Source organism: Amblyomma maculatum, chromosome 1 (assembly GCF_055883805.1).
Source record: "Amblyomma maculatum isolate TAMU_Amacu chromosome 1, ASM5588380v1, whole genome shotgun sequence".
Classification (NCBI taxonomy): domain Eukaryota; kingdom Metazoa; phylum Arthropoda; class Arachnida; order Ixodida; family Ixodidae; genus Amblyomma; species Amblyomma maculatum.
The window spans coordinates 362,694,671-362,718,713 of record NC_139344.1 but is presented as its reverse complement, the minus strand read 5'-3'; the positions used below and the strand labels follow the sequence as shown (position 1 = coordinate 362,718,713).

Here is a 24,043-nt window from a genome sequence, read left to right as displayed (position 1 = left end):
GATATAGGGACCCGCAACCATGTTGTTTCCTTGACTGGCCGCTTCAGTTTTCCGAATGAGGCTGCCAGCACACTGACGTCATTCCATATTAAAAGTGAAATAGTTATCCATTTCTAATAGGAGCATGACAACGTTACAAAATGTTCCCCCACTTCTACTGACAGCCTAATGAATTACAAAGATACAAGTGTGTATCTTTGTTCTCCCTTATCCCAGCGCAACCAATGCGCGTGAAGAGTTTGATCCAATCAAAGACAACAACATGGTCCTGTCTCGTAGCGAAATATACGCCGAATGAGCGCCTTTCTTGTGAGCACGTTTGTGTTGGCATCCCATTCAGTGAGTGTTTTGTTTCTTCATTCGCCGTATTTATATTATATAACCGCCAAATATAATGCATGACATACATCACTATGCATCGTGCTGGCTGCATAAAAGTCCGTGCTGTCACTCACACATAGCACTGTGTAAAATGCGTAGAGCTAATTGAAGAAGTTTTGACAGCGTTCAAGGATTATTCAGGCGTTCACGTCAGCCTTGCCATACTCTGCGTCTCACTGCATGTAATGCAGTTCGCTTCAACTGTATTACTTTGTTACATGATGTCTCAAGAGCAATCAAGCGAGAGTGTTAAAAGTAAAGAAACAGTAAAGAAAAGTAAAGAAGTGGCCATTTTCTTCGACCTCGAAGTGATTGTTTGAAGGCTCAACTAAATCATGATGTTCTGAAAACAGCGCAACTAAGTTCAGTTCAGTTCAGGCGTTCAGTCGTGTCCGACTCTTCGTGACCCTATGGACCATGTCACGCCACGCTTTCCGGTCTCTCACTATCTTCTTAACATCACATAGCTTCATCTGCAATGCCTCGAGAATGCCATCTAACCATCGCGTTCGCTGCCTACCCCTTCTCCGGCGACCCTCAACCTTTCCCAACATCAAATCTTTCTCCAGCGACTCCTCTCTTCTCATCAGATGACCAAAGTAGCTGATCTTTAACTTTAGAATTTGACCCTCCAATGAGCAGTCAGGGTTTATGGTCGACAATATCGACTGATTTGATCTTCTGGCAGTCCAAGGAACTCTTAAGAGTCTTCGCCAGCACCACAATTCAAACGCGTCAATTCTTCGGCGGTCAGTCTTTTTCACAGTCCAACTCTCGCATCCATACATCACAACTGGAAAGACAATAGCACGGGTTATACGGATCTTGGTTGGCAGACTAATGTCTCTGCTCTTTACTAGGCGGTCAAGGCTAACCATTGCTCTCTTTCCCAGAAGCAGGCGTCTCCTAATTTCATGGCTGCAGTCTCCTTCCGAGGTAATCTTGGCGCCCAAGAACAGAAAATCTGTTACAGCTTCCACTTCTTGTCCATTGATGCTCCAGGACTTGATAGGGCAAGACGCCATGATCTTCGTCTTTTTAATGTTCAGTTTAAGCCCAAACTTCTCACTCTCTTCTTGTACGCGCATCAGAAGTCTCTTGAGTTCCACTTCACTTTCTGCCATTAAAGTGGTATCATCCGCATATCTAAGGTTGTTGATACGTTTTCCAGCAATCTTCACTCCAGCTGAAGACTCGTCCAGACCGGCCTTCCTCATGATGCACTCTGCATATAGGTTAAATAGGCAGGGCGACAGTATGCAGCCTTGCCTCACCCCTTTCTCAATCGGAAACCAATCAGTAAGACCATGCCCAGTTCTGACTGTGGCCTCTTGCCCTTCATACAGGTTCCTGAGGAGACAGATGAGGTGAATTGGAACTCCCATCTCTCGGAGAGCTTGCCACAATCTGCTGTGATCTACGCAGTCAAACGCTTTCGCATAATCAATAAAGCAGAAGTAAATGGGTTTCTGGAACTCTCTTGCTTTTTCCATGATCCAGCGAAGGTTGGCAATTTGGTCTCTAGTTCCTCTGCCCTTGCGAAACCCAGCTTGCACGTCCGGAAGCTCCCGATCCACATACTGCTGCAGCCTACCTTGCAGGATTTTTAACATCACCTTGCTAGCATGCGAAATAAGCGCGATCGTGCGGTAGTTGGAACAATCTTTGGCACTGCCTTTCTTTAGAATGGGGATGTAAACTGACCTCCTCCAATCCTGTGGCCACTGCAGAGTTGTCCAAATCTTTTGACATAATGTATGCAGTGTGTTAACAGCGTCGTGGTTGAGGTTTTGAAGCAACTCAGCTGGAATACCATCAATTCCGCTTGCTTTGTTCTTAGCAAGGCTGGCTAAGGCCCATTCAACTTCACTCTTCAGGATGCCCGGCTCGAGATCAGTAATCACAACCGTCCTATGTTGGGATTGCACATCCGGGTCCTTCTTGTACAGTGGTGGCAGGAATACACAGAAGAACTGTACAAAGCGCAACTAAACAGAGGGAAAAAAACAACAGAGCACGCACACCGCACTGTCATTCCTTGTTCCTTGTTTGGTGTTTGGAAGCACTCTTTTTATATCTGTTAAAGCATACAAACTGACTCTATCTGCTGTTTCTCATTAAGACATAAAAATGGTATCGCCGCCTGGGCCTTGCTAAAGCCCATGGAAGCTGATGGAGACGAAGACGTGCGCATCAGCGCGATAGCGTGCCGCAGTCTGCACGCAGGGTGATTCGCTGCGGCGATAGCTATGACGTTCAAAAGAGAAAACAAGAGACGATAGATTGGACGTTTTTTATCAGCTCCCCAAGAAAAACTTAGTCTTGAATCCGCTCCGACTGTTTCCTTTCCTCGGCGCTCGGAATATGCGAGCCGCATCATTCTTGATTGGGCTGGACTGCGTAATGTACTTCTTCCTCACTGAATCCACAGTTTAAGCTGGCTAGGTTAAGCACAGTGTGAATTACTCACAGCAGGGCACATCGACTTGGACATCATCATCTGGCGGGCCAGTAAGACACTGCAGTGCTCCACGATATTCTCGCTCGGTGGCCTTGGTGTCTTTATGAATGCTTTCGAATTAACCCCTTTTAACATTTGCAGTGTAAGGAGTGCGATGGCGGTTGGACTGTTCGCCGCCTGGAAAAATCATCGCTCCCTGATAGCAAAGCAGAACAATATATGCTTCAACTTATTACGTGAGAACGTACCGGGCTGGCTGTGGGGAAGAGCTGTCGACGTACCCCACAATTGTCGGGAAACAAACTTAGTTTCGTTCCAACCTTGCCCTAAAAAAATACTCACACGATTTCAAATCAGAATTATAACGGCACCGCTATTTATGTGTTCAGGATGACGTCATACCATTTCACGTTCTATTTAGCACCTACTAGTAAAATCGAAGAGTAGGTTTTGATAGGAATTCGAAAACATGATATATATACCTCCAATTATATTCTGTCAATTTAAATGTAATTACCATCCCAAGAGTGAGAATTACTATGCTTTCCTTTCCTCCAAACCAACTCGCACACAAAAATATTAAAATAAGTACTAAATAAAAAGGCGATGTTAAATGCGCTATCGTGTCTACTTACCTTAAGATTTCAACTTGAGCGTCGCCTTAATTTCAGTTGTTTGGCTTTCTGTTTTCTTGCCTCTGTTTATTCTATTAAAGAAAACTGAAAGTTGCTAAGGAAAACGTTTTCATTTATAAATCGGATTGCTTCGAAGCTGGCGTGGCTATTGTTTAAAGAGGGAGAGGGATTGCTTCACTTGAAAATTCAACTATCTAATAGAGAGAAAAGTGAAGATTGGGTGGAACGTGCTGCAGGAGAAAGGAAGTTGACTTGAGGCGCTGGAAGTCTACTGTCATGAGTAACAGTAATTAATACCTGTGTCGGGATGGCCGCTGGAGTCTTTATTTGAGAGTCGCGGAAAGAATAGCGGATAGCTTGCCTATACACAAGAGAGAGTTTTCCCCGCCAGCTGCTGAACATGCTTGCGGTCGTTTAATGCGCCGAAATTCCAGTAAGAAGTTTCTCCCGTAAGAGTTTGCATCGTCTATTCTTCTGTTTGCTGTTTGTTTTAGAGTCGTATCCGTTCAAGAAAGAATTTCCGTACGTCAATATACTACTAATCACTACTAATCACTATGAATAACATTTACTTTCCGGATACGGATAACATTTACTTTCCGGGAAGTGGAATGCGACCTTGTGGACGACTTCAGAGTGCTGTGTAGACTTTGATGACATGTTTTGTGCTCATATGGTACCTAAGCGATCGTGTGGAAACATTCCGCTGCCGATTTACCACTGTGGCAGTTACCATGGCTACACGAACGGGTGCAAATCCGCTAACAATGGTCCCTTGTGAACCCCTGGGCAAAGTAGAGCTTTGGACTACATAAAAGGCATTGCTATAAAAACGTCTTAATGAGAAAACACACCTTGATGTCCTTGATGGCGTAATCGACGACAGGTTCGATTTTTTCGACGAAGCTCTGCAGCTGGTCCGGCCGAATATTGGTCGGGTCGTGCGTCAGAAACTCAAGCTCGGAGGTGATGTTCTCGGCAGCTTGAAAGCTCTGTGACGAATGATGTAACAGAGGCGCCAATGATAATTTGGTCTACAAACAGAAGTCAAGAAAATGTTCGTACCGTGCTCCGGCAAACCTCCGGTTTAGTCCACCGAAAAGTGACATGGCATCCGTCTACAGGTATGCCTTGAGGGGTTACTATAAGCCGCTCAGCGATGTCCTTCTCTAGCTTCTGGCGCCACATCCCTCTTTATTTTGCCACTACCCAAACTCTCCCTCCCTGTACGCTAACAAAGGGCGCTGGTTTCTTTCCTTGTCTCATCGCTATTCAATTTCCTAACTTACCTCTCTCCTTAATCTGGTTTTTGCCTGCCTGAATCAGCCTTCTTCTTTGGCTGATCAACTGGCCTTGGTCTTTCAAATCGCCGACCTCCATCATCCTAATTCTGACTACTCCCCCAGGGGGATAAATGCATATCTCACAGCGCTGCAATGAACTACGCCCTGTTTCCAGCTACGGCAGCCTTTTCCAACAACGGTCTCAATTTTAGCCGCTCACCTAGCTGCCTGCCTCCGTCAGCAATGGTTGCCTTTTCTTACAATCCACTCAGATACCTCTACCGTCCAACGGTTACTTTGCCTGCGTATTGCGTTCCCTGCCCATTTCTTCTTGATTTCGGCTGAAATCTTTGTGCGGTTATGATTTATAGGTAAGTATAAACAAGCTCGCTGTTATACACTTGCTTCTTGAGGGACACTGGGGAAGCGTCCTGTATATTCTGATTGTACCTACCATTTGATTTTGGCCCCAAGCTTATATTTCCAGTTATCTTACAATATTTTGGTTATTTCGCTCTCCATCTTTATTTCTGGCATTTCACTCGTGATTTCCACCGAGCCACCGACTTCCTGGCCGGTTAATGGACCGCTTAAGTTAAATGTTATTTCTTTCATTATGGCCGCAGACAGCGGAAATCTTTCAAAATGCCAAAAATAAAAAAAATGGTGAGAGCACAAGAGGCTTCCTACTTGCCTTGTATCGGCAATGCTGCGCGGAGGCCTTCATCCAGCCGGTCTGTCCGTTGGGGAGCAGACGGCACTTTCGGCGCGCCCACTTGTACTCACTGGCCGGGTTGTAAGCTCCGTATGGGCACTCGACCTTGGCCACCGATCCGTGCACTATGGGCTGCCAGTGAAATGTTCCCTTGTCTGTCTGCTGGAACTCTTCTTGGCATGAATCTGATTGAGGAGTATTCGCAGCGCAAACAGTAAAAGATATGTTCCCGGGAATCTAAAATGTATCACATTTGCATCTTAAGATACATACGAAGGCAGCCGACAACCATTCACACCCAGGAAAGTATGGCGCATCTTTTTCCGGCGGGGTTCACAGTTAGCTTTCATTTCCAGGGTGTTTATTTTATTAATGCAGAGCTAGTTTTTCGCATTTGATTTCTCGAGACTTTTGTGTCGATCACTTTCGTCCTTAGCGATACAGAATCCCATATCGATTATGATATAACCTGCACGTATGGTGGTCACGGCTAGTTGGCATCCAACGATTTTACATTGACAGCACGAAAAGGACGAACAAATAGCACAACCGAGAAAGATTTTTTGTGAGCCGCCCGCCAGTGTGTTGCTTGTCTTGGAGGCCGTGTTTAATTTGTTTCCGTACTCCTTCATTCTGAAACTTGATTATTACGCATGAAGAAAAACTAATTGTATTGAAAATCCATGTTTGAGTTGTCGTTCGCTTTAGAAATGTCTCCGTGGTAATCTGTTGCGCATTGCTTTGACTTCTGTTCAAAACCTAAGCGATTAGTTAATCCGAGTTCATCCAGAAAGCGAAAGATATCTAGACACGTGCCAAACTAACGAAAAACGTTTTTGAGGTTCCCCCCGGTTGAACTTACTCAATGTGCATGGTTTAGCCATCGACGGCGCAGGCACCGCATCATCGATGTCTAAACTGAAGAAGGGAGCCACATTTTAGCAGCTCTTACACTCTCTGACCAGATGTGACGTAGCGGCGACAGCACGGGATTAAACCAGCGGCGGGGCGGAGGAGAAGTGCACGGCGGAGCTGGTAGTCACGTGATTGCGAGGCCGTCGTCACTCGACCTTCGGCCGGTGGCGAGCCGAGGAGCGCGCGAGCTGGATCGGCCCTGTTGTAACTGTGGCGAGGAACAGAGAAAACTGGCGCATGCGCAGTTCGTGGCTTAGTCAAATGAGTGAGCTTGGACAGCGGTAGAAGTAGAACTTATGCTCTAAAAAAAAACCCCAGCTACAAGCAGGCATCAAAAAATAGAAACAATGATGAGATCTTGGTGTTACGATAACCAGTAATCTGAAATGGAATGCGTATATATATAAGTAACGTTTGGGCATCAAGTTTCCGTAAACTCTTTGTTCTCAAACAAACTAAAGAATGCTCCCGCTGACTTGAAGCTTTTGGCCTACTAATCATTAATCAGACCCAAGCTAGAATACGCATGCGTCGTCTGGGACCCATTTGCTAAAACTAACATACAAGCACTTGAAATGATCCAGCACAAGGCGATCCGATTTATTTTTTCTAAATACTACTGAGCAGACTCATCAACTGTCATTATGCGGGAGAACAGGACTCCAACATTGCAACTGAGACGCAATATTCTCAGAATAAAATATATTTTTCTTCTAAGCTACAGAAAGGTGTCAATGGGCTCAGATTCCTGTGTTAAGTCACTTCCACATCACGGTCAACACGACATCGTCACTCAGATTCACTAACCCCATTTACCGTCAGACCTAACTTATTTAAGTACTGCTTCTTCCCTCGTACCTCAAGTGATTGGAATGAGTTACCTATGTCTGCGTTACGTACCACAGGTTGCACTGAACAAATCGAAAATTAACGGCATCAGTGTTATCGGCTTTGTCTTTTCAATTGCTTTTAGTGTTTTTGTTTTTTCGAGCTTGTATCACATTGCATTGCCACTCCTTACAGGGCCCCTTAAGAGCCTGCAGTATTCTGTAAATAAATACATAAGTAAATAAATCACTGCCATGGGAACATATTTCGCGTTTAGACAACTTAGGGCCTATATCGTTTTACAGGAGTTTTTAAGTGCAGCCTACGATAAAAGAAAAACAAATGTGCGGGCTTCTTGAGATATACTTTGCGTAATGCGTAATGCCAAATGGGAGGCGTACCTCTGAGCTCGCACAGAGGTCCACCGTATCCTGGCGGGCAGCGGCAGGTAAAGCTGTTGATGTCGTCTTCACAGTCACCGTGGTTCTTGCATGGACTTGACAGGCACTCATTGATGTTTTCCTCACAATGATCGCCTGAAATATTAGACATATTTGCATTTATTGTTCGACGTTACGACATAATTTATTTTCTAATAGTTCTGAATGCGTTAGTCAACCCACTTCAATACAATATCCAGCGTTAGCGTTGTTAGCAACAAAGCAACAAAGCACCGATAGCAATTCTAAGGATCCCTTACCTGAATCATAAATCTATCCTCTATCCTGTACTCTGCTGTTGCATTTTTCGGGCACTGAATTCCTTCTGTATAAGACCATTGAAACCTGCTGTGCTTTGGTTATGACTGTCACAGACTTAACTGGAAGCTACACTTCTTTGTGGGTTCTAATTTTTGCTGTGAAGCCTGCTATTCAACAGCTGCAGGAAAGAAGTTCCGCGTCGTAAGCATCGTCGGCGTAATGAAAAATCCCAACCATAAGATACCTATCAGCAAGATACAATGTGGCTCAAGACGTTAGCTCTCCTAGCAGTTCGCATATCTACTGAAGTGCTCTCCTTTTAAACTGCGTGCAAAAATGTTAATGCGATAATCTGTTTGAAGCGTGCATTTCAAAGAGACGCCTTCTTTTTGATGGTAAGGTGACCTGAGCGATAGAGAAAAGTGGCGTCGAAAATTCAAACACTTCCTGTTTTCCTGTCAAAACTACATGATTCTACTCAAATCTTTGCAATCATGTTCCCATCGACTGTTAAAAATACCATTGTTATAAACTTAGCTGTATTGTCCATATTTTGCGCATGTGATCAGTATCTAGAAAGAAATTATTTCTTCGGGATTACATATATTCGCGCTTGTTCCAAAGCGTATGTGAGACTGACCCGCATATCCTGGCAGGCACTGGCAGGTGAACCTGACGTCTGACTCGTTGATGCACCGGGCTCCGTGAAGGCAGGGCGAAGAAAAACATGGGTCGTACTGGTGACATGTCTTCCCATAGTAACCGTCCACACAGAGGCAGGTGAAGACGTGCGAAGCATTCGACCGGCATACACCGTTGTGAAGGCAGGCAGAGGGCTTCAGCAGGCACGGGTTAAAGTCGGAGCAGTTTCGACCCGAGAAGCCCGTGAAGCAGTCACAGCGGTACTCGCCGTGACTTGTGTGGACGCACGAGCCGTACGTCTTGCACGGCTGCGCTGAGCAAGGGTCAAAGGTCTCGCACGCCGTGTCGTAGTAGCCCGGGTCGCATAGGCACCGGTACCCGGGCCGCTTTCCCGTGGTCTCACACGAACCGTGAGCGCACACGTTCAGCAGGCAGTCTGAGGGAGGACAGCAGATATTGTCATATATATGGCCTCATGCCGAGGTTTATAGAATTTGAAATAGTGTAGGACTCGTGCTCACAACCTGAATATCAAAGAGTACTTAGAACGTCTAGAATTGAACGGTTACAGTTGTCTCCTGATTATATAGTGCCAGTATTTATTGTAATGCGACATGCTCAAGATATCCTGAGAACTGCTGTAAACACACTGATAACACAGCAGTTACCCCAGCATCCGCCCTTCATATCTTTACCCTGGAACTCAACCACCTCCGCGCGTTTACCCTAGCTTGTCTCCTCCTCTCAGCAGCGAGAACTAGTGAGTTGGTCGTTGCGGCTCTAGCCTCCTATAGCTGCAATAGCTCAGCACCCCACCGCTCCCCGCATAACAACTAGGCGGAAAGCCTGGTGAACACGGGTGGCGTTCCTGTACCATTCTTGTCTTTCTAGTTCCTAACCCTCGTGTTTCAGAATTGTGGTCACCACCTGCACTATGTAGATGCATTCTTTTACCCCTCCAGCGTCTTGTTATATCGTAAAATTCTTTTTGCTCCCAAGGCAGTTGAACATTACTTTAGATGTATTGGTATAGTTGTACGATTTGAGATCTTTTGTTTCTTTTTTGCATTTCTAAAACATGAATTGTTGCTTTACTTTCAACACTGTGGTCACTAGCTGCACTAAGTAGATGCATTCTTTTGCCCCCCCCCCTCCCCCCTTCCCAGCGGCTCTCTACTATCCTAAAATTCTTTTTGCTCCCAAGACAGTTGAACATTACTTCCGATTTCGTGTATAGTTTTGCGACCTAAAATCATTTTTTTTTCTGCATTTCTAGAGCATTTACTGTTGCTTTACTTTGAACGTTGTGGTCCCCACCTGCATTAAAATGTTAGTTACTCGACCTAAAATGTTTTTTTTTTTTTGCTTTTCTAGGACATTTATTGTTACTTTGCTTTGTACATAAGGCCGTGCATGCGAAGGATTAAATGGGGCTTCGAGTTTATGCTTAACTAATGCGTAAAAAAGACAACTAATTAATTGATTTGTTAATCGGTTGGTTTCCTAATGGGGTTGAACGTCCAAAAGCGACTCAGGCGATAAACGACGCCGTATGGAGGACTTCGGAAATTCACCCACCTGGGGTTCTTAAACGTGCACTGGCATCGCACAGTACACAGGCACCTTGCTTTTCGCCTCCATTGAAAAGCGGCCGCTGCGACCGAGATTCGATCCCGCATCCTTGGGCACAGCAGTCGAGCGCCCTAACCACTGCGTAACCCCGGCGGATGTCAAATCATTCATATCATCATCAATGAATTATCGTTGACTGGCTAGCTCATCCATTGACGGCTCAATTGAAAACTAATCGATTAAGTGACTAATTGATTCTCACAGTCAATGCGGGTGGCGAAGCGATCCACGGGACTTCCAATGCCTTCCTCACGGCCGTTCCAGGCGTGCACGCGGTACTCGTAGTCAGTCCAAGGCCTTAAGCCATGGACTGGCACGCACTTGTCCGTGGCACCCGTGGTGACGTTAACGAAAGAGGTGAGGTTCTCCACCACCGCCCTGTACTTGACCACGTAGCTTGATACGTTGCCGTAAAGGGGTCGCTGCCAGCAGACTCGCACGCTCGTCTCGTTCACCATAATGGCGCGCACATTCTGAGGGTCTGCGAGGAAGCAAATGCGCGGAGGACAGGAATAAATGAAATCGAGATTATTTGCATAGAATTGTCGTCACCCTAGGCACGGTAATTGATAAAGAAATGGCTATGTAACCGACCAAATAAAACGAAACAAATATCAATATCAGGTGGAATACGCAGCAAAAGAGTAGCATATAATGAAGGAATATGAATGGGAAAACTACACGAGCTGTAAAGAAATACTTAGTAAAAGATTGAATACTGTGCAGAAGGCCGTACAAGAACTATGCACGTCGTTTCTAGAAAGGTGTTCACGTAAAATGCGACCTCACGAGCTTACAATATTCGCCGAGGTGTGGCTATATCTCAGCCAACTCTGCAAAATGAGAACATATTCAGCGCTCGCAGATCTGAAATTACCGGACCTGAGCTAGAGACGAGAACTGATCTCCGAATCTGTAGGCAAAATAAGTGGAACACGAACACACAAACACACACACACAAACACACATAAACACACACATAAACACACACGCACACACACACGCGCACACACACACACACACACACACACACACACACACACACACACACACACACACACACACACACGCGCGCGCGCGCACGCGCACGCGCACGCGCACGCGCACGCGCACGCGCACGCGCACGCACGCACGCACACACACACACACACACACACACACACACACACACACACACACACACACACACACACACACACACACACACACACACACACACACACACACACACACACACACACACACACACACACACACACACACACACACACACACACACACACACACACACACACACACACACACACACACACACACACACACACACACACACACACACACACACACACACACACACACACACACACACACACACACACACACACACACACACACACACACACACACACACACACACACACACACACACACACACACACACACACACACACACACACGAACACTGAAGAAAATAAACCCATAAAATTAGCCAAAACATGCTAATGGTTTTGTGCACGACATATCTAATAAACAGTCAAATGCAGAAGAAACGAGGGCTTCGTTATGAAATATATAAGAAGGACATCGAAAGCCACTGACGCATTGGAAAGCGTAGGGGAATGTTTTTATGAATATGAGCAATTTATTAAGCGTGGAAGTACTTGACCAGAAATTAGAAGAAAAACAACCGCATGCAGCTGGGATCCGAGCGCACGCCCTCCGAATTTCGAGTGCTTTGATCTACCGCTGAGCTATACGCCGACGGCTGTTGCCACTTTGATGAGATAGCAATAAACATTCGTGAACACCACTACGAGGAACTATTCCGTAATTTGTGGACACTACTCCCAGCAGAGATTGGCCTGATTCAAAGCAACATTAAAAGCACACATTCAAAGTAAACGTAAACGAGAACATGATGGTGGAGTTTGCAATTTTTGTTTTGCGTCTAAACATTGCGTCAGATTTGCATACACGTGATTGAAACATATTTGCAGGAAGCAGTGTGTGGCTTCTAAGAATATTTGAAAACGAATGCACACTTGCTATCTCCACTACTGTTCCCCACACTGGTGAGGAGGTGTTCCGTCTTTTTCACTGTCTTTGTACAGACTGCAGACAGAATGCAAGCAGATCACACGTTGCAACGCGCAAAACGTGCATACATTTTTTTACCGAGCTTAAAAACCTCTTGATGTCTTTTTTGTGCGTGGTTCACAGAATTGCGTTTATTTCTTAATCACAAGAACAATTGTGCTAGGGACAGTTGCACTCACAGAATAAAATTTAAAGAACGCTGAACTCCTCATCCAGCGGCGCCGTGACTCACAATTCAGGAGAACCTGAATACACAAAGTGAAGTTAAAAGATTAGTCGTTGCATTCCGAAAGCCCTCGACAAGCGGTTGTGTTTATTCACCTGCGCCGCAGTAGTTATAATCGAGCCGCAGTTCTTAACTAATAAATACAAATTTCTTGCTAATGTGAGTCGAAATGACCTGAAAATGTATTTTGTTAATATATAGCTAACTTGCGTGTGCCTATGTAATGGTCTTCCCCCTCATATGATTTCTTAATTCATTTCTTTTTCCTTCCTTCCGCTTGTCGTTATTCTAACTGTATATATCAAACTTGCTTTGGATTTCTAAAATGTACTATTTGCATCTGTTGATAATTGCATTGTGCTCTATTTTATACATTTATTGTCTAATCCAGTGCATGTGCATTCTGTCATTGACTGCCAGTTTCAGACGTTCTTCAGCCCCTGTCTAGCTGTTTCTATCAGCTCCTAAAAAGCCCTCGAACCTCTCCAGGATGTATTTTTGTTCTGGAAAAATAAGAAACTGACATTGAAATTATTTCACTGTTGGAGGATATCTGTGTGAAGAAACAAAACATTAAAAAGTAAGTGACATTACATCAATGCACGCTGGCCTCTAAGGTGCAGCGCATGGCTTTTGTCATTTGGAATTCGCATGCTGGCGCCTGCGACCCTGTGCCGTCCCTGCCTGCGACCGCGGAACATTGACGACCTCGGGATATCAAAATGTCATTGTATTGTGCGATATCTGCGCACGTGAAGAGCCCTAGGTGCTCTAAATTATTTTCAAGCCCTTTACTATGGTTTTGCTCATAGCCCATGTGTCCCGCAATACCTGTACGAACTTCACAACTTTGCGATTTATTTTCACTTCTCTGATACGCGTTTACTTTTCGATCTCTATCTTCCTTGCAAACAATGCTTTCTACACACTGCTTTAATAGCGGTGCTCAGCTTGTGATGCTTTTGGCCGAGGAGTATCGTGCTCCAAAAGCTTCTAACTACGTGTTCCATCCATCTGACGCGCTGTTGAAGATCCTGCAGAATCGCTACCCGAGCGCAGCTCCGAGAAACAAGAGCCTTAAGCCGGCAAAAAGGAAGGTTGCCTCTTGTTTATAGAAGCAGATATCAGAGTTCAAGGAATGATGAATCGGCACTCTACGAGGAAGAGTTCTCAAACTTGCGACGGCACGATAATATACGCAAGCTCGCCGACAAGGCGTTCGAGCGCGTGCGGAAGAAAATAATCTCTACAGCAATATTGCACTCTATGAACGATGCCCGAGGTGATGAAGGGTGCAGAAGTAAACGTTAGTGCGCGATTCCATCATTGCGCTGTTATGAGCACTTCCGGCTTTTTGCAAAAAAGAGAAATCTTGATGTGGAAGACAAACTAAGCCTGATATGGAGGCGAAGAGAGAGAAAGAAGAAAGGTCGACGGAAAGGAACGAAAATTTGGTTATCATCTAAAGGAAGCCGTGTAAACCGAAATCCTCTTACGGAACGAACTCCACCCAGTAGATGAATCCAGACGTGAATACAGGAATACACACGGGATAGCATAAGAAAGGGAAAATGTAGAGAATGGTATGTTCATCTCAGGGAACAATATAAAAGAATGTGGGAAGGGATTTTTTTATATAGGAAAGGCAGCACTCCTCATCAGAATGGGAGAACGCGGGGAGACATAGGGAATATGTAATGAAGGAAGGAAGAAACAGAAGAAAAAAAGTTAGTTGTGGTTTAACTCTGGGTAACACTAGTTGAATTGCGATAGCAACGGCGGAAGCTTCTTTTGCCTGCTACATTATTCCCCTATCACACCCTATCATGTGCAAGGTGCTACATTATTGGGGACAATTAAGCTCATCCTTTAAAAGTATGACGCGAGAGCGTAAGCTACCAGCCTACATATACATGAAAAGGGTTCAATACTGCTGAACCGAATGTGGAGCGAATTCTAGGCACTATAGCTGCCGGTGACCGAGCGTACTCCTTCTTCGAATTTTCGGGAAAAGGAAGGGGCAGTATGCTTTAGGGGGACACCACAGAATCGTGGACATCCACCACTTTAATTCGTGGTTAATAATAATAATAATAATAATAATAATAATAATAATAATAATAATAATAATAATAATAATAATAATAATAATAATAATAATAATAATAATAATAATAATAATAATAATAATAATAATTGGTTTATAGTAAGGGAAAGGCGCAGAATCTGTCACACTTGCTCTGTGGACACCTGAACTGCGCCGTAAGGGAAGGAAGAAAGGTGAGAGTGAAAGTGGAAAGAGAGAAATGGGAGTCGTAGTGGAGGGCTGCGGAGTAATTTCGACCACCTGGGGATCTTTAACATGCGCTGACATCGCACAGCACACGGACGGCACTTCGTTTCGCCTGCATCGAAATGCAGCCGCCGTGGTCGGGTTCGAACCCACAAACTCCGAAACAGTAGTCGGGCGTCTTACCACTGCACCAGCCCGGCGGGGCCGGCCGTGTCCACGTAGACATTTCCGCTAAACGGACATAGCTGAGATGCGTTTTCTTATCTTTATTATGCGATATGTAGATGTTTATTGAAATATGCTTGTCTTTTTTTTGTTTTTTTAGGGGGGGGGGGGGGGGGGGCGCAACGTGTTCCCTCAAGCTGTGTGTTATCTAATAATAATAATATGTGGCCGTTTTGTCGTACTATATTTAAGCACCATATCGACGCCATTCGAGCTATATGCCTCAGACGAGCCGTCGCCTTCACGCTCGGCTTTCTAACAACGCGCCATCTGCGAAAGCATCTTAGACTTGAAACGTCTCGCTGAGAGACTCTTGCGCCTCGGTTTCTACAAAACGTTTGACGCCTTCCGTGTGGCCACAACAGGCTATTCGTAGACTTCAGTCAACTCTACGCCTTTCGCCGTCTATCCCTTGAGCCAGAATGTTAGTAACACTGATGCACGAGGTTGACTGCTGCTTGACACACTCATATTTTCCAAATTTCTTTTTTTTTTGGTGAAGAATGTCATGTGCTGCTTCGCGTATAGTTTTCGCGCTTCTAAGCTTTTTACGGCATACTCGGTAATGTCAATACCGCTCGGAAACTAAATTCACTGCTTATGGATAACAATGAGGCATATCCCCGAAAGAGACATGTCCCCTCAAGACATACTCACCCGAGATGGTTTTCACGAGGATTTTGACACGCGTTCTGGCCTGTTTCTTTGGCGAACCACCGTCTTCGGCGACAACGGTGAAGGCGATCATGGAGTCGGCGACGTCTACGAAACTGCGGTTTAGCATCAGCTCTCCCGTGATGCTGTCCAGGGAGAGATACCTGGAACAATGGGCGACGCTAGTGAGAGCCTAGACCCGAGGGCACTCGATCAACTTTAGACTGACAGCCCATATATCCTGGTCAAAAAATAACGTCGTTCAAGCAGGACGCTGTAGTAGTATAGTCCTGCAGACACGCTATGAGAGATCCGCACTGCAGGATTGCTAACGCTACTAGGCGCTGGAAGTGTATTGGTTTATTACAGTGCTCATTCTCAAACACCCAGCGCTCAACAAGACTGCTCCCACATAGCACCTATCTATATTTGACCTGCGGCGAAATTCGGCTGTTCAGGAAGTGCTACATGCGATAGCCAGGTACCTTGTTTCAAAATGAAAAGTCAAAAGCTTTCGTTTGCTACATACTCAGACATGTTTACACAATATGTAATGGTATATTTAAGGTGGGTCATAACTTACATCCGACGCTTGAAAGGGCATAAAGATAACTTTATGATACTGAATTACACTGAAGAATTGGGTGAACGACACACTTAATAGGTTATAGCCTAGGGCCTCTATTTTTTCCTGAAATATAGAAATAGACCAAGTTCCTGTCGATTGGTTACAAACTGGGCGGTTGAAATACAGAGCAAACCATATTTTCATTGAGCGTTCAGTACAGTAGCTTAACAATTGGCCCGCATAGAGACATTTTCGTTGGAGAGGCGAGATAAGCACTTTGCTCCTGCAATGACAAGTCGAACTCGGATAGTGAAGGGAAATGATAATTCTTTATAAATTTCCGACATGTGAATGCTACCAGCTGTTATCGTGGCGGCTTAGAGACGCGACTGTTGGCCGAAGGAGAATCGTTTGATGAGCACTGCCGCTAGAAATGCGAATAAAATATAAAGTTGGATTTCTCAGTATGCTACGATTTTTCTCTGCATAACAGTCCAGACTGTAGTAGGGTCTTGCGGCAAGTGCTCTATAATTCAATTTTAGCACGCCTTTCAGAATACCTTCGTGTGTTAATGTGTTTGTGGTCTGTGTTTTATGACTGAACAATTAGGCTGCTGTTATCTATAACCGTTAAAAAAGTAGTGAGTCGATTATATTGACAGGGTTAGTAATCTGTATAACACGGCCAAAGTATTCGGTAAGACTGTACGCAGTCAGGGCCTGTTCTGTAGACACCCCCTGTTTATTCCTCTATGTTTCATCTGTGCGCTTTAAACCTTTCTGGTCCTGCTCATTCAAATGTGAGATAGTATATAAAAATACCATTTAGGTCTTGAGGCAGAAACATAAATGTTCCGACCTAGCCCACATGTTTATTTACTTAATCTAGTAAGATATGTTAAGTTCTTTTAGAAATAAACCTGTATCCTTCAGACGAAGCAAATAAACAAAAACACACGGTATCGCTCAAGAGGAAAGTACACAACAGTTGCATCTTACCTGTACCACCTATGGGGCTGAAAAGTGGAGGCTAACCAAGAGGGTTCTACTTAGGTTGAGGACAACCTAGAGGGCTATGGAACGAAAATAGGTGGGGGTAACATTAAGAGATAGGAAGCGTGCAGAGTGGGTCCGAGAAATAACTCAAGTTACTGACATTCTAGTGGAAATCAAGAAGAAGAAATGGGCATGGGCAGGACATGTAGTGCGAAGAGAGGATAACCGATGGTCGCTTAGGGTAACAAACTGGATTCCAAGGGAAGGAAAACGTAGCAGAGGGCGGCAGAAAGTTAGGTGGGCGGATGAGGTTAAGAAGTTTGCGGGGGTCAAGTGGATGCAGCTAGCACAGAACCGGGTTAAGTGGAGAAATATGGGAGAGGCCTTCGCCCTGCAGTGGGTATAGTCAGGCTGATGACGACGACACTTGGTGAGAGGTTAAGTTATAAAAGCCCAAATTACACAAATTTGTAGGTTATTTCTTATATGCAAAAATTCATTTTCTGGTTGTTTGTATGCTAGATTTTTATTACACTATAATTCTGATGAGTAATTAATGCATAGTGCTTCTGCGCAGAGTGTGTAGGGGTCAGAACAGGTAAACATATATTAAAATGCTATGTCAATAGCAGTGCTGCGGTACTGCTGTGCCTTCGGATGTACGAGCACCTTCGGCCGCGACGATGTCAGTTTCTACAACTTCTCGCAAGAGAAAGAGCTCCGAGAGCAGTGGGTAACTTCTGTGAAAAAGGACAAGTTCGCGCCGACCATATTACTGAGCAATGAAAACTGCAATAATTGCTGAATTCAGTATGTTTTATTCTGAGAGCAGCTGCAATGCAGCCTGGCAGAGCTATTTTCTAGCAATATATAAACACCTATTGTGAAAGAAAAAAATCGCAGACGATCAGCGGGCATGTACCCGATTTTTTTTATTTTATTGACCACGAGCGAATTTCCTTTCGGAAGAAGGGTTTTCACCAGCGGCTGCGAGCCTCGACTATCTGTTGCGTCAAGCTTCCCCTATAGTTACCACTCGGGTATAACCATGCAAAGCAATATTGCGAATATACTGCTGTGGATCAACGCACATATGAAAGCTAAAATAGCATATTCCACTGCCGCATCCCTAGTGCAAAAACCAGTGCCGCTGGGTCCAAGCGTCCCAGTGTCATACCTGATTATAGGCTTAGTATGACACTGGAGACTGGCCGTACTGGGATGCGATACTGGCCCGCGCCGCACTGGTAGCGCTGGTCGCCCGGAGAAACAAAACGCCTCGAATAAAAAGTAAACGCTGAAAAGTGATGAAGCACCTACACTACATTAAAAAAAAAGCTAAAAATTAAAATTAGGCGAGAAAAGAGACTGCAGGACTAGCGCGCTTAAAACTCGGTACCTCTTACTTTGTAGCTTTTTATGCTAACCACTCTGCCATGCCAAGGAACCGTTAAAACATTTTTCATCTTCTGTTATGATCGCATTCATAAGGCTGGGACTTCATGTTTCGAAGTGTACAGGCCATTGCTGCCGCTCTAACAATTACAACTTCAAGGCCATTGGAGCTTGCTGCCTGCTCTCACAACTTGCAACTAATGTTCTGGATGCCTATGCGCATTATTTTGTGCACTGGAATCATTTTAACATGTCAAGTTTGGCATCACTTACAAATTTACCAGCGCCGGCTTTACGGGGATGCCCTGCTACCGTGGGCGTAATTTTCGCTGAACACGGAGCTGTAGCACAAACCTTCAAGGAAAAACGTGCGACCAAGATTCAATACCGACAAGCGCAGCAGTGACGATACTATTTTGCTGGTAATTAAATATTATTTATATGTAAATATTTCGGGGAGCAACGCGATGACCGAGGGCACGGCTAATTTATATACAGAGCAAAAGGAGCTGAAAAGCTTGGGAAACACGCAAATTATCATGCATTACAAGCGCTGTATGTTGTTTTTTTTTCTCTCATAGACCCATCGCTTACTAAACTACTCTCTTCCTTGTTTTATTTTTTTCTTTCTGCTGTTTATACCGGGCCGCGGTGCAGGCTACGCTATCTAATGCGTAGGTCCTGTTTGGAGCTTACGATTGAGCCACATTGAACATTTTTGGCAGTAATGATTGTGTTAGAGTGCCCTCAAGATCAGCTGTGAAGTTTGATAGGCATGGCAGCCCACATTATTCAATTCCACTATTGGTTGCACGAAATCGTTAGTGTGTCACGAGATATCAGAGGAACGCGGCGATCGTGGTCTCTTTCGAAACGCTCGAAACGACCTATCGAAACATGGAAACTCTAGAAAAAGATACTGCCTTTGTTTTCTTACAGGCACGCAACGACGTCGCAGCAAAAAGTGCTTACTTGAACCATATTTTTCATATTCTCCCCGATGGTCGATTGCAAGTACGTTGTTGCCATGTTGGCCCCTGAGGGATGCTAACCGGGACCAGTGCGGCCCGAACGCAAATTCAGCGCTTCTAACAGTGCAGCGCGAATTCCAGCGACACACCCAGCGTCAAAAAGCTAATCCCAGCGTTTTTCTCTCATAGTAACAGTGCAGCAAGTGTCTCCCTGTCACTGCTCCAGTGAATATCACAGACCTCCAGCGTCCCCAGCAGATACAGTGCGAAACCAGCGCGATAAACTTACTGGTTTCGCACTGGAAGACGCTGGGAGACTCTGGTTTTTCGCTAGGTTCAAAATATGTGGCTGGAACATGCAGTCCCGAATCATCGGTCTCGCCATGTTTCAAGAAAACTGAAAACACTCTACACCACAATGAAGAATACACCGAGTACTCGGTTCGCACGCAGCAAGCCAGGCAACAAGCAAACACCTCAACGGGCTTAATCGCTTCTCTACAAGGCAGAGCGTTAGGGACGCTTGAATCTGCCTCCGAGTCGCAAAGGTAATGTAAAACATACGCAGCTTTGCGAAATGCCTCTCTACATGCCAGAGCCACATTTCGATGTCAGTAGACGCTGATGGCTGGCCTTCGCTTCGTCGATGCCGCGTCATTTGCGGCCGTATCTGGTCCGTATACATACGTACATACGACGAGACCCAGATAGTCACTTTACCTTGCCGCAACAGCTTTTATGACGTCACAGAGAACTATGACGGATGCAATCTACATGCAGCGCAGTGCAGGATGCATATCGGCAGCGTCTCGGCTCCTCACGACTACGTCACGAAAGCTCGACCAATCGCAGGCGGTGGCGCGGTCCGCGGCGTGTCTCGAGGTGCCGGGCGCATATTTTAACTAAAAAAAAAAAAAGACAATTGATGCTTTTTTATGTCTAGATTTAATTAGATGGTCGAGTTCGCGGCCTGAAAAACTGTTAAAAGCCATTAAAATCTCAATTTCTGCAAAAAGTGCTGCAATGTCCATCTAATACAAAACTGCATTTTTTTTCTGGCACGTTGCAACAACGCCAGACAAATCCCGAACCCAGCTACAACTGCGGAACGAAGACGGCTTTTCCACTCAGCAAACTCTGTACGCACTCAAGTAAAATAATTTTACGTGGCGAAATACGTAGTAAGCAGCCGGACACACTACCCAGGCCAGAACACAAAACCCACACTGAGCACTGAGAACAGGGACGGGCGCCATAGCTGATCACTCGTATGTGACCGATGATGAACTGTCACGTGACCTTGTTTTCTGATTAGGCTTTCATATGACGTAGACCACTAAAAGATCCTGATATACCTTTCCACAGATGTTTACCTTTGGGAAGAATAAGGGCACTATACTTTACCTCAGCGCCCTGGTGGACTCTGGTCCGGCTTCGAGGGTGTAGTAGACCTCGGCGTTGTATGGAACCGGGTCTGGGTCCTGGGCTCGCACTTGCAGCAACCGATATCCGGGTCGCGTGCGTGTCTGGTGCACTTCGGTGCGATACTCTGAGTGCTCGAACTGGGGCGGATACTGGTTGGGCACAGTCACCTCGACCTGCATCGTCTTAACCTCGGTCACACCCTGGCTCACAGCGGCCACAATCACCTGCACCGCAGAGAGGGAGAGAGAGAAAAAAACAGAAGGGAAGGTATGAACTTACATCATCCTGTCTCCTTTCTTGGTACATTATTTATTCATTCATTCATTTCTAACACCTCAAGCGACCTTTCAGAGCGGAGTTTGTTTGGGCTTCCAGGTAGGAGTTGGGTATGATCCATTATTCCATTCAACTTCGTGCTAGCTGCTTATGGAAATCAATATGAAAAGAAGAAAGTTCGCAAGAAAGGCATCACGGAATCTGAATTTCGAGGCAAGCGGTTGCGTACAAGAGCTGATGGCATACTGGGCTGGCATTATCTATTACCTATAGCAGCAGAGAATTTTAAATTAAAATGGCAAACGGAACGAAAAGAAGAGTAAAGAATAAAGGAAACTTTAAATTTTAATTCTCAAGTAGAAAAAAAGAAGGACAGAATAAGAGGGTAAACGAAAAAAAAAAAAAAGAGAAGTGTTCAACGCTGCTGAACCGAATAGGGTGCGAAAACATTGGCTGCGGTGACCGAGCGTTCTTCTTCTTCGTATTCTTTTTTTGCGGCTGTTCAAGGTCAGTCGTGACTGCGGCCAGGGACTACGCGACGGGCCGAAACCTGGCGTAGTACTGCTTTCACAATAAAAGACAGTGATGTTCGAAAGTAAAGAAACAGGAAAGTGAGCACACAGATAATAAAGTAAGAATAAATGAACGAAAAAAACTCTAATAGCACTGCCAAGATTCCGTTCACTATGCTCTGCACTACTAATAAGCCATCGCATGAAGTTCCAACCCTGTTCATCTCTTTCACGCTCTCAGTCAGCAGCAAAAGCCCTGATGTTCCAATAAGGCAAAAACTTAATCTATCCTCCCTAAGAAAATATTTTCCGGCATTATTAAACTTTCGACGCCTCTATTTTATTTCTGTACGCACCAGAGTTGATGCTTAATACAAGCATTCCTACAGAAGGAGCATGGTTCTTCTTGAACTCAATCTGGGAAGGCGAAGCAAACTTCCTTCGCATCTCGAATGCTGACAAGCTTCGTTGGGTTACATCGAGAAGAGAGAGAAAGAAGCCCTGAAGAAGAATTATTTCCCTACTTCAGCAGCACACACAGACACAAAAAATATAAAGATACAGAGTAGCTAGAAGAGACAATCACGGAGCCGATATTTCTCGCCACTGTGATCTCCACTCGGCTATCATGGGCTGAAGGCACTTTTTAGCTGGGCTCGTTCCTGTTCACCTGGACAAGAGCGTGGACTATGCTGTGTCCGAATCAGCGCTGCGCTGCGCTATGGAAATCTCGCGGCGGTGAAATCGGCGCGCTGTTTCAAACACACAGTGGTGGCAGGGGTGGCACGATTTCTTAGCTCCAAACTGCACGAACTCGCAAAGACATCTGCACCGTGCAGTACAACACTTGTGCTTCTTGGAGGCCTTCGACCTAGCCTATGGTTTGTTTACTGAGACTGCATTATGGAGGCACAAGAAAATTTAGCCGAACAAGAGTGCTCGCTGTACCAGCGTTAAGGAGCCATGTCGTGACAAAGTACTAGTATTATTTTATATAGGACTACTGTCCTCATAACTACATGCCAAGGTCGTTGCATTTTTTGATATATAAAATGAGTGTTGATATTCATGATAAAATTTTGGCAATATCCCAAAGCATACATGTTTCTTACCAAATCATCGGATAAATTATTTTTCGGCTCATGTTTGGTCAACCAACCGTCTATTGCAGGAGCAGGCTACTATCTCCGTTTCCCGTGCCTGTGGAAAGACAAAATATAGGGCTAAAAACTGAATTGGGATGAACAGAGTATTGAGATGAATTAACTGGCACGAGTGAGGTCTGCTGCTTAAACTGTAGACATTGCTGGAGGTCAGTTGACTATAGCACTCCATGCGATCGGGGCAGATTCTTGATGCATGAACACGTATATGCTTTAAATTATTTTCCCGGGCTCGGCACAGGTATACAAGTAGTGCTCTAATCAGCAGACCTTTCAGCTTTACCCAATAGGAATATATATTAAGTACTGAGCCGTATATGTGCAGTTTTACAACACGGATGGTCAAAGCGTTGCATGATAATATCGATTCTACTGCTGCGCTCCACGACCGCGAATAGCAAAATTCTGAGAGCGCTCGGTAAGAGCATACTTGGTTCCTTCCGGCCATGGTGTGGCCCGTCTGGCAGAGCTCTGTTATCTATGAGGCCCTCACCTCGTACTTGTCTCCGACTTTCCGGTTGATGGGTAGCGCTGTGGTCATGTTCCCCGTTATGTGGTTCAGGTGGAAGTAGCCGTAATCCTTGACGTCCAGCAGGCTATAGGCGACGGGCTTGCCAGGTGCAGACTCGTCCAGCGCACGCACGGTGGTCACGTGAACTCCAGCTGGCGCGTTCTCATGCACGCGAGGGTCGTGGAACGGCGACCAGAACACCAACACGCCTGCATCATGAAAAGATCATGAACAAGGGCATCGGAGAAGAAAAACTGGAAGTTCAGTGCTAGTCCCGTGAGATTTCGCTTTTATTGCACATGCAATACGAACGATTTTGCAGAGGATAACAACAAATTCGAGAAAAAGAAATGCAGTGTCCTGTACTGAAAAATGCACATACGTCGAAAGAATTGCGATAGTTAATAGATAAATGATCCGCTATAACAGTCATAAAAATGACGCTATGGGAAGGGAGCAAAGAGGTCGGTGAGGGGCTGGCATTAGCCAGTGTAATTGATTTGAGCGTATTAATATTTGCAGCCTTACCTGCCATAAC

At 45.1% G+C, this 24,043-nt stretch overlaps 1 protein-coding gene across 1 annotated transcript in view; it reads right to left on the bottom strand.

The window, feature by feature from the left end:
* The window catches only part of LOC146207960 (uncharacterized), a 43,523-nt gene extending 19,817 nt beyond the window's left edge, over window positions 1-23,706 (bottom strand). Inside the window, exons 1-8 of the mRNA XM_084591674.1 lie at window positions 23,488-23,706; window positions 21,023-21,267; window positions 15,692-15,852; window positions 10,396-10,674; window positions 8,560-8,997; window positions 7,620-7,754; window positions 5,455-5,660; window positions 4,332-4,469 (exon numbers count right to left, since the gene is read on the bottom strand). Coding sequence (XP_084447800.1) covers window positions 4,332-4,469; window positions 5,455-5,660; window positions 7,620-7,754; window positions 8,560-8,997; window positions 10,396-10,674; window positions 15,692-15,852; window positions 21,023-21,267; window positions 23,488-23,535 — 1,650 coding nt within the window. The 5' untranslated portion in view covers window positions 23,536-23,706. The remainder of the gene's footprint in view (window positions 1-4,331; window positions 4,470-5,454; window positions 5,661-7,619; window positions 7,755-8,559; window positions 8,998-10,395; window positions 10,675-15,691; window positions 15,853-21,022; window positions 21,268-23,487) is intronic.
* Window positions 23,707-24,043: the final 337 nt, after the last annotated feature.